Below are 15,618 nucleotides of genomic sequence, written 5' to 3'. Positions count from 1 at the left end.
GTGTTGGTTTGATATGGAGCCTGTAGTGTGAATCTAAAAATCATTGATTATCTGCCCCCTTACTGGTAATCCTGTTTTAATGCTTAGTCAGTCATAAAAACAATTTGAAAAAAGGGCTGATTTTTTTTTTTTAAATATTGACTTGGAGTGAAAATGTACAGAGAGGAGAATTGAAGCATCCCAGCATATGCATGTTAGCTGTGCAGGTTATAGCAGGAAGAACATAGTGCCAAAGATACCCTGATTCTTGTTATCAATGAATTCCATTTATTTGAACCTGACGAGCTACATGAAGCCCATAGCTTTTGATAAAACATATTGGTAAAGAATGAATGTGGATCTAAATTAATTGGTCGTAATGCTAACAGTCCCAATATTTACACGACTGATTCATCTCCCTTTTTGTTAGAAATCTAAGCTTTGGAGTGTTTTTCTAATTGCTCAGATAGGATGGAATGAGGCCATGAATCAGAAGATAATGGAAATACATAACAAATCTGTGTACCAAAAGCACATAAACATTAAAAATCATCATGCTTACTTAAAATCCACAATATGTCACATCTCATTCATTCACAATACTGGGCAGGAGAGCAAATGATAAAAAGGTGCAAAAAAGAATCGTCACAACTAAAAGCAAATTGGTCAAAACGTTCATCAAGTTCAGTACTTGCAGAGCCACATGTGCACTTGGACTGGAAATATCACATTTTTTTTCATTACCTTACAACATGTAGCTCTTTAAGCAGATTTGACATGACGTCATGGGTCCACAGAGCCGAGATTGGCCAGGAAAATCAAAGTTTGAAAACATTTAAGACCTCAATCATCAACATCATCAACATTAGAAATATTCCTCGTTTCAATGATCGTTGTGCCTTCATTCATCCCAAAGGCACTGGACCTTACTCAGTTTAACAAATGAGGATCAGATAAAAGGATAAAACATTACCCTAACAGCATGTTTGGTACCTTGAGTCCAAGGAGTACTTTCCAGGATTGTGGTACGCTCCATGCACTTACCATGCAGTCTTCTGTTTTGTTGTGGCATTGACAATATGGCACAGTCACATGAATCACTCTTAAATAACATTTAAATGAAACAACAATTTCAAAACAAGTATCCTCAAGGCCTACAAGTACCAGGAAAAATACAAAACAATGTTTTTGTTGTCTGTCACTTTAAGTATGTTTCTTTTTTCCCTTGTGCAAGAAAATTTAAAAAAAAAAAACTACAACAAAAAACTCACAATTTAAAAAGAAGCACAGAACAGAGGCTCAGTTCTTTCTGTACTTTGATGCAAAACTGTAATGCTGATTAGCACATGGGTAAATCAAGTGTCCAGCAACCAAAGCAAAAACAAAAATCACCTCTTAACCATATTTACACAGTAGCTATTGTCCTCTAACATCACACAGAGGGTGGGAAGCACAACAGCTCACATCATACTTTTATATTACAGGTTTTCCAGTCTGGCAACAGGAAAGTTAATTGAAAGTCTCTAATTAGCTACTGTAAGATAACAGATGTTAGCATTCAGCTACATCCTGTCCAACATGAAGATTACAGGATACACGTGAGGAAAGAAATCTCTTCCCTGAAGTTGACATTTGTTAGCTTAATGTTAGCTAGAAAGTTTGCCAGAGACTTAAGCGTTTGTTACCTAATGTGTATTAAATATGTTATTTTATCTTAAAGTATGCCCCGATGTCGCTCCATAACAGCTTATTTTAGCATTCAAACAAAGACATAGCTAACATTATCATTAGCTGGCTAAATTAACCTAAAACAAGGATTTTATGTCTTTTCATGCATGGCTTCCATCAAACAGCAGCTATCATTTGCAGACAACCAGCTAACAACACAAGTTGTTTTTATTTTATTTTATTTTTTACAATCAAAGAATAATAAAGTAGCTAATGTTGGCAGTAATGTTAGTCAGGAATTAGTTAATTGCTAATATTAGCTATTGTGATGGGTTATCTAATATGGTAATTTAACTGCAGAATTTCCACATTTGTACGCTCTAATGTCTTTTGAGGTGCTTATCAATCAAGATGCAGTGAAACAATAATTACTTGTTAGATAACGTTTTTTAATATAACATACAAACCAGGACATATTGCCAGTTGAGCTTCCCATCCTGAATGTGACTTTGAATATACTGAATTAGAATCCCATTTTGTGACATCAAGTCCTGAATCGTTTTTTCTGTTAATGTCTCTCTTAATATCTTGCCATTGAGGAGCACAAGGGCAGTTTGAGAGTGTGTATCAAAGAGACACTGTTCCCTTGGCTTGGCACTTGGCAAGCATAGAACAGTTACCAAGAGGTTTCTTTGTAACTGCACACTCTACAGAAGTAAATCAGGCTGTTTTTGACCCCAGGAGCCTGCTAGTGACTGGAATGTACCAAATAGCCAGTCTGAGAGCTACCTATTTGTGATTTTTTTCTTTTTTTAATTGCAATGAATTCTGAATCCACAAGTCTATAATGATATCTCCCTTCTACTCGTGGCCACCAATAAACAATAGTTCACATTTAAATCACATTTGGCAAACAAAACAAAAAAACACAAAGACCGGGATGTTCTCATGTTCCCTTTTCGGTGAAGGGTTTAAAAATGCAACTTGGCTTAACATTCGATGGTATATAGTACTTGAGACGCCGTTTCTAATGGCTCCTGCTTTGAACTACAGCTCTATTTGGCACTAGAGAATGCCAACTGAGTGCTTCGTTGGTTGAAGAAAAGCAGAGAAAATCCTTTCATACACAAACCAGCCAGCTTTCACTCTTCCCCCCCCCCTGCCTGTGTTTTCCCCCTCCGTTTAATGTCCTATTCAAGATACTAGGTACAGGACACCACTATCTCTCCCTTCTTTCTTGCATTTGCCAGTCTTTCAGTGCGTTTTATCACCCCCTCTGGTCCTCTTCTCCTTCTGTGTCTGATTAACAAAGACCCAGGGGGGGAGGGGGGTTTGGTCCAGCTGCCCCATATGTCAGTCAGATACAGTAGTCAGCATAAAAAAAGGAACTCTTTCCCCACCCATCCAAACCTACAAAATGTAACCTTTTTTTTAGTCCCAGCTGAGGCTTTTCCCAAACAAAAACACATCCATGCACACAAGAAGTTAAGAAACAAAAGGACGGAGAAATGACATATTTGAATGTATGTATATTTGACATTGTGTGTGTGTGTCCCTGATGCTGCTGGTCTGGGTGGAGGACATTCTCATGGAAATCAGGGATTAGCTGTGGAGGGATAGCAGGAGAGTGAATGGACATGGATGCAGAGCCGAAGGATGGATCCAACCATTTGTGCACCCATTTTTACACAAACTTCCTGTTTTTAATCCGTTTCCTGCAGCCTTACTGAACTCCTTGAACCAGCTCTAACTCCCTCCTTCCTGCGGAGTGCAATGTCCCACTCGAATGCGCAATGTGCCACTTTTGTGTAAGTGCCAGAGCTGGACAAACTCCTCTGGCATGGCGTGGAACCATTTGTAGGGCAGGATGTTGTCGTAGTAGTGGTGGCTGATTGGCTGCTCGTCCAGGCCGACTGAAAACGGCCAGAAGCCATAGGCCGTCACTTCCTCGCACAGCCCCAAGGCCAGGCTGACCAGGAAGAGCCCCGTGGAGAGGCGTTTGGCGTGGACGCCTCGGCCTTTCCAGAATTTTCCCACCGTGCGAAGAAATTCAGGGTTGGCAAAGAGCATGGTGAGGTTGGAGGAGGTGTCCGCTAGGGCATAGTACGCCCGCAGTGATGGATCAGTGCCAGGCTTCATGGAAAATGCGGGCATGTAGATGTAGCTGGAGCCATAGACTTTCATAATGTCTACAAAGGCTTTTCTCGACCACAGGAGGTTCTGAAATCTGAGAGTGAGAAACAGAAGGAAATGGCCATTACTATAAATGTCTGTGTTTGAGTCATCTGTAGACTTGTCTTAAGTCTCTTTGAGAAAGGAAGTGAGCTTCCTGTGTAGTCACAAGCTACACGTCACTTGCTGGTGAATGGATAATGGCACTTGTTTTAAGATGGTCAGGATTTCATGACTAATTCTAGCCCTGACAGATGGCGCAAGATGGAGCAAGCTTCCTTAGTCATTTAAATGCGCCCAAACCCTTTGTGTGTTACACATCTCAATTAAATTAACACACTGTCATTCACATATGCCTGTGATTGTTTTTCATCCTGCACTTTAATTCAGCCAACTTCCAACCTTTCACAGCTCTAGAACGCACACTAACTTAATTTTATATACTTTTTGTTCATTTCACAATACTATTATTTTTGGGTGGTGTTTATCATTTTTTTATATTTAATGCTATGACCTGCCACTGTGTTGAACTGTGTGTAATAAATAAAAGCCTTCATTCAAATTATCATGACGAGACAATCCTTCTCTTCTGTTTACTTTATTCAGTTAATCTTATTTTACTTCTTTAAATTTATAACATGTATCTATATTTATAAATCCTTGTGTTTCTTTAAGTCTTGTCCGGATTAGTTTTCACATCATATATAAAGTACAAATCTTTCAGGAAGCACAGTTGGTTGAAAGATGCTACTCAAATGCTTGCCTTCACTAATGCATTTTTCATTTTCCATTAATGCCTTCCTGAAAGGCTTTTAAAATGTAAATTCTCCTTCTCCTTTGTTTTATAACTCAGAAAATCCTCTGTCAAACTGCTAAAATGTGTTATGGTGTCTAGAGAACTGATTCGGATGTCGAGGAGATGAGCTGATTACCTTTTCTCAATGATGCTGGGGTTGGCTGTGACAAGATGCGTTCTGGTTCCAACATCCCCCACGTAGTTCTTTGAAAGTGGAGGAAGGTTACACCTAAATGAGCAAAAGAGAGACAGGATCAATAAGCGTTTCACATTCTCCACAAAAACATAATGTACTAAACTCTCACGTATATCAGTCATTGATGTAGTTACAGTTAAGAACAATTAAAGTCAACATGTGAGTTCCCTTCTGATTAGATTTGATAACGATCACAACGTGTTTTTTGTTTTGTTTCTGGTTGCATTAAATAAGCCTGTAGATGTTTTATGACTTCTGAAGAGGCTAAAAGAAGGGACGTTTCTGATTATTCTTCATGCTTCAGACCAGAGTGAAATGATGTGGTGGAAAATTGTTTTAATGACTTGGTTTACCAAACGCTGGCAGCCACCTTTAGATTGTTTTATTTATGGGCTTTTTGTGCCTTTATTGGAGAGATAGGACAGTGGATAGAGTTGGAAATCAGGGAGACAGAGAGTGGGGAATGACATGCGGGAAAGAAGCCGCAGGCTGGATTCAATCCTGGGCCGCCCGCTTGGAAGACTACAGCCTCCGTGCATGGGGCGTGCGCCACCAGCGCCCCAACCACCTTCGAATCAATTTCACCCACTGAAATAAAGTCAAATGGTGGTGAAATATATTAACCCAGACACTTTCTTTCTCTCTCTCTGTCTTTTAAAAAGAATACCTCAGCTCCAGATCGTTATTCAATCCAATTGGAAATAATGTCAAATTAAAGGAATATTGTCCAATATTTTACACATAAATAAAGCAGAAAAGAAAGTATCCTATGTTAATGTCTCTCTGAGTCACTGTCTACAATGAGTGAGGAGCACAAGTCCATCTGGCTGTGTTGTTGTTGGAGCTGTGTTTACATCACTTTTATATGGGCGGGTAAAAAGAAAAGCTGTTTTAGTCAAGGAGCAGAAAAAAGAAGAATAACATACTCACTGCTTATTTCACGTTAGCGTTTTTAGATCACGGCCATTATAAGTCAATTTACATGCAATGTGAAGCTGCAAGCTAACTAAAGTGTGCTAACATTAGCCTGCTAACACAACAGTGCACAACAAGCCAAGGAGAATTTTGTCCGCCGCTCGCGCTTAATGTTGCTTAATCATGGTGCGTTCCATTTGATAACTCCCTCGTGGGAACGCAAGGGGAAGGGGAGTTGGAGATGTGTAGCTCTAGGAGAGCGGAGGCTTCATGGTGGAGATGTCCCTAAACAGCAGTTTCTATTAGATCAATGAGTTGTACATTCTTCCTTACCGTACAAAATTTACATTTTTTCGTTTCAAACATTTGATAAGTTCCTACTTTTGTTTAACTGGACCATGTCAGCAATTCATTCTACTATCTTTGAGTAACTCCCTGATGCTCCCTGCAGTTACCCCCCCTGACATATTTTACAACACATGGCATTTCCCATTCAGCAAAATGAAGTCGCTTGAAACGGCCAGCTAACCACTCCAGAGTTGACAGGGGCCCAAACACAACCTTTTGTCACAGTTTGGAAGAAATCAGCATATATGGTAACAAGATGTTTTCCTCCAATTCACCAGGAAACAGTTACAGTGATTAGATCTTTTGATAAAAAAAATGTAATGAATGTGTTAGGACTCATTGGAATTTCAGTGCATTGTATATCCTGGGTTAAGTCGCCTTAAAATAGTACAACCCAACATCCTTCATCCTGTGTTGGGGGAGGTGAGAATAACATCCTGCACAAAATTTTTGTTTAAGGAGGTTTCCATATGACATGGACTTCTTTTTGAACTGGGGGACGAACCCAGATCACTGAAAAATCTACACAGAAAGTCCATAACTGCAGAGACCCATATAGTCCTCTTATCTTGAATCTGTTATTTACTAAAGATTTTCGACTGATGCTACTACTTTTCCCCCTCTGCTGATGTAACACTGCAAATTTCCCCACTGTGGGATTGATAAAGGATTCTCTTTTCTTATTTTTTACATCAGTGGATTTGTAAAGGGCCGAAGCAATCACGGTCACCTCAAAGGGCTGCTCCCTGCAGAGATGTGCTGATGGTTCAGAGAGTCTACAAAGTTTGTGCAGTTATACAATGTCACAAATAACAGAGAGAAAACACTTGGAATAACATCTGCTGAACCTTGCAATGCATGTCCAGCTTATTCAGTGTACTTAAAGTTATTTATGATCTCTAAATATCTGTTTTTGTTTCTGTTTTTGTTCCTGTTTTTTTGCACAACTGAACGGCTTGGTGGTTACAGGAACACAGGCGTTGCTATTTTTCAGCAAACTATCACAGTGAAACCAATACAGCAGCATCTGTTCTATGATTACTTCTTTCAAGATGAAAAACACCTTCATTTGGAAGCTACAACAAATTTGTTGAATAGTTCTCCTTGTGTGACTTTCTTTAGTTCTGCTGTTATTTTGCACCAGCAGATGGTTTCATTCTGCTTTATGCGTTTCTGCTTATGTCATCCCCCCCCCCCCCCCTTATCTTTGTCTTTCTCACACCAAACCTCTTTTCTCTCTTGCCCTTGCTGTGACCCATTTTTCTGTCTGCCTCTCTCGCTACAGTCCACACCAGCTCTCATTATCACTGATGGCTAATGGTGTTTGGCTGCTCTCTCGGGCACGGCTGATTCGCATTTGGAGGAGCAGCGGTGAAGAAGCACCACTGAGCCCCCGTTTTTTTTTCTCACCGCATGACGAAGTCAGCCTGGTCAATGTCCCGTCCACATTTGCTGTGCCGGAGAATGCCACCGTTGCCCACCACGGCACACTTCTTCAGGGGCAGTTGGAGAGGGTTGTTCTGGGCAGAAGGGAAAGTGCAGCTCAGTTAGTGTAGACACAGACACACAGTCATCTGGTGATTAACACACAGAGCCACGTACACACATGCACAGATGCAAATATTAATTTTCTCTGAACTTAGATCCCTTAATGAAGGTAGGTGAATGAGTCACCCTGTGCTCAGTAAAGTGCAGGACCCAGGCCTACTCTTAACTATACTAAACAGCCTTGTATGCTAATGGATGCACCAGCGTATGAGTTGAGGAAATGGGAAAAGAGCAAAGGTCCACCAAGGATTTTAAAAAACAATGAAGCAGGTTAAAATATTAATACCATATCATCCATTTCTTTTAGCTCCTTATTTCAACTTTTCCATTTTCTTTTGCATCGAGATAACTTCATCAACCCACGTTAAGCCAACTTAGGCTAAGGCTAACTATCGCAACCAAAAATACTTTCTTTTTAACTTTTTTTCCAACCAGTTAGCCGTAAACCTTTAGCCAACTGTTTCAACTTTATATCAACTACTCTGGTATACCTAGATAGTTAAGACAGCAGTTAAGACAGCTACGTCACCCATTTACCCATAAAATAGCATTCATATTCATTTCTTTTAGCTAACTATCTGATCAATTATTACTAGCTAACAATTTCAACCATTCATAGAGCCAAGTATGTCGTCCGTTAGTCCCTAACGTATAGCCATTTAAAGTGTTTATCAGCTACTTTTGTCAACTTCAAATGTCGAACAACTTATAGCTAACCCATTCATTCATCCCCTTTAGCTACTTTAGTAGTAATTATTAGCTACGTCAGCTACTAACTATTTAAACTGCGAGGCCTGCACTTTTTTTTAAACCATTAGCCATAACTTTTTTTGCTAACTATTTGATACATCGCTTCCAGATTACTATTTCAAATATTTACCCTTCACCTTTGAGTGAAGCTAGGTATTTTAGCTTATGTTTTAGCTAGCATGTTTTTTCTGAAGTTTCTCTTTTACTTGCAGCTTACTGAACTGCTGAGAAATGATTATTGTTATAATTATCTTTTTTTTTTTAGCAATCTTAATCACATTATGCTGAAACAGTATTGTAAAGACGTGACCTGATCATTAAATATAGGGATTTCTTTTCTTTGGAATTAAATGATTTGTTTCATTTAATTGATCTCCCACATACAGAACACAAGCCGACCAAGGGAGAAATTCCACTGGTAGTGATTCACTGCCCTATCATCATCTAAATAAAAGCCTGGTGTGAGACAGTATTACAGCTGTTTCTGAGAACCCTAAAATACCATGCTTCAAGAGGCAAGAGCCAAAAATGTCCTTTTCTTTTGCACAGCCTGCATTTAAGTCAGAGGCATGGATTAGGGGAGAGGGTGGAAACAATTGTGCCCATTATTCCCCTTTGAGTGCACAAAATTGAGAATACACTCTCTCACACACACACACACACACACACACACACAGCTTGCCTCAGGGTCTCTCTTAGAGCGTGACAGAGTTGAGGCAGAGGACAATACCCTGCTAACAGCACATTGAGCTGGGGAGGGGTACCAGCAAGCCGGGCAAAAACTTAAGAGGGGGACACTTATTACAGTATCATGTGGTCCTGCTATTTCTGAAAAGTCATTAATCCAAATCTTTAACCATGATCTGGAACACATGTGGCTTTGTTTTCTTATTTCCATATAGAACGGCAACAAACGTACATGTTCATCCTTTCTTTCAATTACTTTATTAGCTTTTAAAATGAAAGAAATTAGTGACATGATGATTTATCACAAGCTCCCAGCCAAAAACACATTAAAGTAACTCTAATGTAAAACAGAGGAAAGCTGGTAATCTCACATTTGAGAATGCTGGAAGCAGCTACTCGTTTAATTACTGTTGTGTTTTTCAGTGTGTGTGCAATAAAAAGATTTATTTTTATTTATTCAACCTTTATCATGAGTCATTTCTTTAGCCTGCAGGCAACAAAAAGAAAAAGTGTATGAAGTGAACATCAGAAAATGAAGAGATCTGAGGACTGTGCAGTCCAGTCCAGTGAACTATACGGATGCTCTACTAAACTAACCGGCAATTAACAGTAAAAGCCTAAATTGGCACATTCTCTGGCACTAACTCAGATATTGAAGCTGTTGCCAGGCTACAGTGAGGCTGTTCAAACCTGCAATCACAGCAGTGGTAATTGAGAAGGCAGAGAATATGTTTAAGTGTATACGAGAGCGTATTCTTCGAACATCCCACCTAAACACCGGTTACCTTCCTTCTACATATAACCGGCCACAGTATAAGCTTGTACAGGAAGTGCAACCCTGCTTCTTGAAATAGGCAATGTATACATTAGATGGAGTGTCACAGTGTCACCATAACCGTAGGCAGAGTGATGCATGGGAGTCTGAAAATAACAACCAGCAACATCCCCAGTAACACCGAGCACTGAATGAATGTGACATTAAAAGAGCTTAAACAGTATAATGATTAACTAACGTCATTCGAGAGATAAACGACAAACACTCAAGCTGTGTGAGCAGAATGAATAGTAAGTCCTCGTCAGAGTCACATGGTTAAAGAGTTCAGCGTAACATAAGATCAATTCAAAAAGTGTTCCAATATTTACATCCGTGTGTCTTGTAAACATTAAAAGCTAGTTAATGTTTTCCCTGGCATGAATTGATCTATTATCTGTCAATTAATTATTTTTTTCAATAACCTATTATTTAAAAAATGAAGTTAGGCACCTCATCTGAAAACTAAAGTTTATTTCCTGAAACTGCCTATTTCCTCCAGAAAAAAACCCCCTCAGCTCTAACATCGTTTCCATCATATGCGATACAGAGAAATAACTACTTTGCATCTGAAGAGCTGAATCTTCTTATCCTGCTTGGCAAAAACCAGTGTGAGTCCAACAAATAACTTCCTTTTCCCAAAGAACAATCCTGAAATATTCACTTTCAATCAAAAATGAAAGACGGAATATTTTTCTGCTAATGAGAAGCTGCAGCCAGCAAATGTTTGGCATTGCTGCTTGAAAGAAATGACCCAAATTATTAATTAAAACTATTGCCGATCCAATTAATTCTGAAAACCGTGTGTACATTCGACTTTGCACGTAAGAAACTCTGGGTCTAAAAAGCCCACAGTTGTACATTAACCCACAAGAACCCACACGTGTGGATCAGCTCGGCCCCTCTCTCTCTTCAAATTCTCATTTCATTATTTATTCACCCTCACCTCCCCCCATCCCTCATGAATGAACATGCGAGGCTCACGCCTGCAAATTAGGGTCAGATATTCATCACATTTACAGGCCAGGATATGAGACCGCAGATCAGTAATGGGGGATACAATCTTCATTATTAGGGACTTGTATACTACCCCTGGATACATTAAACCACAGAAACAGCACTCAGACCACAGTTTCTCTTTTTGTCTTGTTTCCAGGCACACACACATACACACACACACGCCACACACCCACACCCACACCCACACCCACACACACGGACATGGAACCAAGTAAAAATAGCTTGACAGACCCTATCTGGATACAGATCCACATAGACTGTGCCATAAACACACACTCTGGGTTTACGTTTGCACTATGCTCGCACAAACACACAGGACAGGAGCTATATTTGATGGAAAAGTAGAAGTGATGGTACAAAAAAAAAAACACGTCATATGCTCCTGCTAGCTGTCCCTGATTCTGTCTCAATAAAAAACAAAATGTACTGTTTTAAAAGAGTGAAAGTAAAGGACGCATGTTTAGAAAATCAATATAAAAAAAGAAAGAGGAGCCTGTTACAACTAACATTCTTTGCATTTAACGAACAGCTTTAATCACTCCAACAGACCCCTTCCTCTCACATCTCCAAATATTATGATTGACTCTGCAGCGTACTCAGCCATTAATCCTCTCTCCTTCAGAGAGCACCACTCTGCTCCACAGCCCTGTCCCAGCATCCTTTATGGATCACCAGGATCCATGTTAGAGAATACCCCCCCCCCCTCCTCCCCCTCCTCCCTGTTCCCCATGCAACAGTGTCACGTTTCGCTGAGTGGGAGAAAAATAGTTTACAGTTATTGGCTTTTGTTTCTTTTCAAGCACACAGCTGCATCAGTCAAAGTCAAAATGTGAAACTTAATACAAGATTCGTTCTTTACCAAACCGTTTTTCACTGCTATAGACGGAACTTTTTTTTTTTTTTTAAACAAACACTTCTTGTACTTCATTTCCTTCTCCATACCTTCACAAAGAGCGGGTAGGTCTCGTTGTTGACGGTGTGCGAGTGGTAAAACTCGCCGTCGTACCACAGGACCTTGCCCATCGGCGAGTTCTCCTTGGTGACCGCAAACATCGTCTTGGGATCGCAGCACTCCGTCAGCAGCTTCCTGTGCAGAGAGGGTGTAGGGTAAGAAGAGATCTGGTCTCTGGTGGTTTCTGGACCGTTTGACACAAATTGGATTAAGAATGGGATGCTAATTTATTTGGCAGGAGACGGCAAGAATAAGATTTGTGTAAGTATGACGGGACAAAGAAGCTGCTGTGTAAACATCCAGAGCTGCTCGTGAGAAGAAATAATCACAACGTTTCATTATAGACACATGGAGTTTCCAGCATGACGACATTCAATAACGGCCTGGCCTGGCCTGTCCTCTGCCTTGTCCCCCTCTTGGACGTAAAATCCTGAGCAGGTGTCACCTTCCCTGATGATCCTAATCGGCTTTGCCTCAGAGGATATTCAGCATATTCACAACTCAAAAGCTCCTTAAACATAGTGTTAATTACTGTTTGAGTGGATGCAAATGTTCAAAACTTCCAAGTGTTATATTGTATAAGCAGAGAGGTCAAAAGGAATTGGAAATGACAATAACTCTCAAAGATCCCAAATGACAATATGTTATCGTATAAGCATCACTTATAATAACAGCGTGTTTAAGGGTGAAGTTACAAAGCTTTGTTGGGTTTAAACATGGTCTTAGGTTGGAAATACAGTTTTTATTTCGCTTGATTTTGATGATAATTTACCCTGATTCCTATTTGGTATCCATCTTGATCTATATAGAAAGATATATATGCCCAAACTGAAAAGGACCCCGATACAGACAAAGGAGGTCACAGGCACTCCGTGACAGTTATTATCCTTTCTGATAAAGATGTTTGCTTCTTGACATAACTTAGAAAGGTTGTATTATGCCCTAATGCGAAGAAAACGCGTTCAAGAAAAGCCTTTGCCTATCTTTGTCAGGGACCCCAATACAGACAAAGGGGGTCACAGGCACTCTGTGACAGTTATTATTCCACAGAATCCTTGCTGATCATGTTTTGCAGCTTGACATAACTTACTTAACAAATATTTTATAATGCCTTTTTTTAGTTTGCATCCAAATGACTTATGATGTAAAGGAAATACATTCAAGAGCACGTTATCTTTGTCAGGGACCCCAATAGGCCTCCAGACAAAGGGAGGGGGGGGGGGGGGGGGTCAAGGGACTTTGTGGAAACAGTAACCAAGTAGAAAACAAATGCCTATGTTTGCTGCTTAATATAACTGATTTCTTTGATTTCTCTCAAATGGTCGCAAGTTAAAATAGTAAATAAAGAGAATCAAAAGGACCATCTTTGATAATTGCATTGTGTGTATTACTGCCCCTTTGTGCTCCGGGGGCCGACAGGGTCCTGAAGGACAGCTGGGGGCACCGGGCCGCGCTTAAGAAAATCAATGGACAGAAATAAGATTCCCTGAGACGAACCTGTACAAATCGATGCCGGTCTGGTTCTTCTCCCATGCCTCCCCCTGCCTCAGCACCTCCTCCACTATTTCTTTATCGCGTGGGAGTCTGTAGCCGGGGAAAATGTAGAACCAGCAGAGGACCAACACGCACAGAGCGGCCCACACCGACAGTTTCCCCCGGTAGCATCGCCCCAACATCTTTACCCACCCCCCCACCCACCCACCCCAACTCTTCTCTGGTGCTCAAAACAATCGGTGCATGCACATCGAAGCAGGTGCAGTAAAACGCAGGTTGGGGTTCAAAGCTGGGATCTCCGTCCGCTGCAACCCCCCCGTCTCATCCCGCAGACAGGGTGGAGTGTGAATGGAGCTGCTTGGTAGTTTGTTACCCGGTCGTTTATCTCAAGCATCGGTATGGAAATCCGGTATCCGTGTGTCCCGACGTGGGAGGCTCACAGTAGGCTGCGGGGTTGTGGTGCAGTGTGTCGGGCTCTGCAGGAATCCGCTGCTCTGCTCTCGGAGCATCACCACCATCATTACAAGCCTGCGGATTCAGAGAAATCATGCGGGGCCCCCCCTTCCCTTCCCCTCCCCGCCCGGTGTCCTGATGTATCCCAATAACGACAGGGGGGGGGTCTCAAGGTGTCCACCTCGCTCCCGCAGAAAGGCTCCTCTCCTCGGGCCGTCCTCTGCCTCGCTGCAAGCCTCAGCGCGGAAAGTGAACCGGGCCAGTCCAATTCAGTCCCCCTCCACCGCCCCTCTTCCTCCTGTCAACACCCCCCTCACGAGACAAAGTGCTTCTTGTGCTGCTGAAGAAGTGCTAAGCTCGCTAGAAGCAGCACGGTTGAAACGGAACTCGCCCTTCAAAATAAAAGCACCCTCAATGACTGCACAAAGGTACAGTCAATGTTTATAAAATGAATGACACGTCTTTACCCCCTGCTGTACAAAATTGCCCTTGTAAGCAAGCAAGCAAAGTAGCCTAAGTAAAGATGATTTATGTTGCACTTTTGACAGACAAAGGTCACAAAGTGCTTTACATCAGCAAAAAACAACAACAGCATACATACAATAAAAAAAAGAACAAATGAGTATATCATGGCCGGCATTATAAAATCCTGCTATAAGGAACAATAATTGGCATAATAAAACAAAGATGAGTAGGTTCAAAGGGGGAAGCTGATAACCCATAGGCCTGTCTGAGTCAGAAAGGCGTAGCGCAATGGGCAAGGAATTGGATTGGTGCTATGGCCTCAAACGCACGATCACCACAAGTCTTAAGATGTGTCTGCGAGACAGACAGCGGGTGTAGGGTGTTTGACCTTAGTGGGTCGGGTGAATGACTTCTGACAGATATTCTGGGGCCTAACCGTGAATGGCTCTGAAAGCGAGGCTGAGAATTTTAAACGTAATCCTATATGCCACAGGGAGCCAGTGCAGTGTTTTAATGTTCTCAGTTTACTGTTATTTCTTTACTGATAAAAGCATGATCTGTTTAGCTGCTTGACATGGCTGTCTAGTGATAGTGAAGGATCAAAAATGACTCAGAGATTACAGAGGGTTGGAGCGAACAGCAGAGGAGAGGGGCCCAGTGTTTTGCAAGATTATAGGAACGTACTTGTCTTGGCCAATAACTAGGACTTCTGTTTTATCTGCATTTAATTGTAAAAATATCAGATATATTGCAAGCTGAACCGAGCTAGAATAAGCTGATTGTAGCCATCATAGACTGTATATCACAAAGAAAAACTGATTTAGATCAATGTTTAGTTCAAAATATTTCCAGAATTACCAGTATGTGCTCACCTGATGCACAAAAATCATGAATATATTGGTTGTGGGTTTTATTTTGGTAATCCTGTTCCCATGTCCTGTTTTTTTCCCCTGCTGGCTTGACTTGGCTGTGTCCGTCTGGCCTCAGCTTCCCGCTGTGATCTGTGATTTGAGGTGCTGCTGGCCCCTGCAGGACTTCTTCTGCACTGCATGAACAAACCAGTGAAATAGTTGAGAAACTGCCACAGCTGTTGAGCACAGTACCACCAGAGTACCTAACCCAACATTGAAGTCATCCTATTACATTTAAAATGATGATAGGATATTTAAAATGTACTCTTTTGGGCAAAAATGTACTGCCATTCCAGAAAGTCCTGTTCTTAAATAGCATCTGTTGAAAACAAATCCTGACCTCTTGTGGACATAGCTGGTGCTGAATGGTTTTTGCAGTCATTTAATTTCCCATGAAACAATAATCACGTGTGGGTGCAGGCACACAGGGCATTATAAAGTAATTTGTGTGTG

The 15,618-nt window shown here is 41.1% G+C and overlaps 1 protein-coding gene across 1 annotated transcript; it reads right to left on the bottom strand.

The window, feature by feature from the left end:
- Positions 1 to 1,871: 1,871 nt before the first annotated feature.
- Positions 1,872 to 13,834, bottom strand: st8sia1 (ST8 alpha-N-acetyl-neuraminide alpha-2,8-sialyltransferase 1). The gene is made up of 5 exons (XM_061030353.1): positions 13,340 to 13,834; positions 11,833 to 11,977; positions 7,485 to 7,594; positions 4,752 to 4,844; positions 1,872 to 3,874 (listed from the first exon to the last, which is right to left on the bottom strand). The coding sequence occupies exons 1-5, from the start codon at positions 13,516 to 13,518 to the stop codon at positions 3,394 to 3,396; spliced, it is 1,008 nt and encodes a 335-aa protein (XP_060886336.1). The 5' UTR covers positions 13,519 to 13,834; the 3' UTR covers positions 1,872 to 3,393.
- Between the last annotated feature and the right edge of the window lie 1,784 nt (positions 13,835 to 15,618).

The sequence above is a fragment of the Labrus mixtus genome, chromosome 22, assembly GCF_963584025.1.
Source record: "Labrus mixtus chromosome 22, fLabMix1.1, whole genome shotgun sequence".
Lineage (NCBI taxonomy): Eukaryota > Metazoa > Chordata > Actinopteri > Labriformes > Labridae > Labrus > Labrus mixtus.
Note: the sequence above shows the minus strand (reverse complement) of the source record. Positions and strands in the feature narration are given on the sequence as shown.

Bases quoted from the DNA above. Each gene is read 5' to 3' on its own strand.
- st8sia1 (XM_061030353.1), bottom strand. From the start codon at position 13,518: ATGTTGGGGCGATGCTACCGGGGGAAACTGTCGGTGTGGGCCGCTCTG. The intron at 11,978-13,339 runs GTTCGTCTCAGG...CTCTCTGCACAG, and splicing joins ACCGGCATCGATTTGTACAG to GAAGCTGCTGACGGAGTGCT. The intron at 7,595-11,832 runs GTATGGAGAAGG...CCTTCTGCCCAG, and splicing joins CCTACCCGCTCTTTGTGAAG to AACAACCCTCTCCAACTGCC.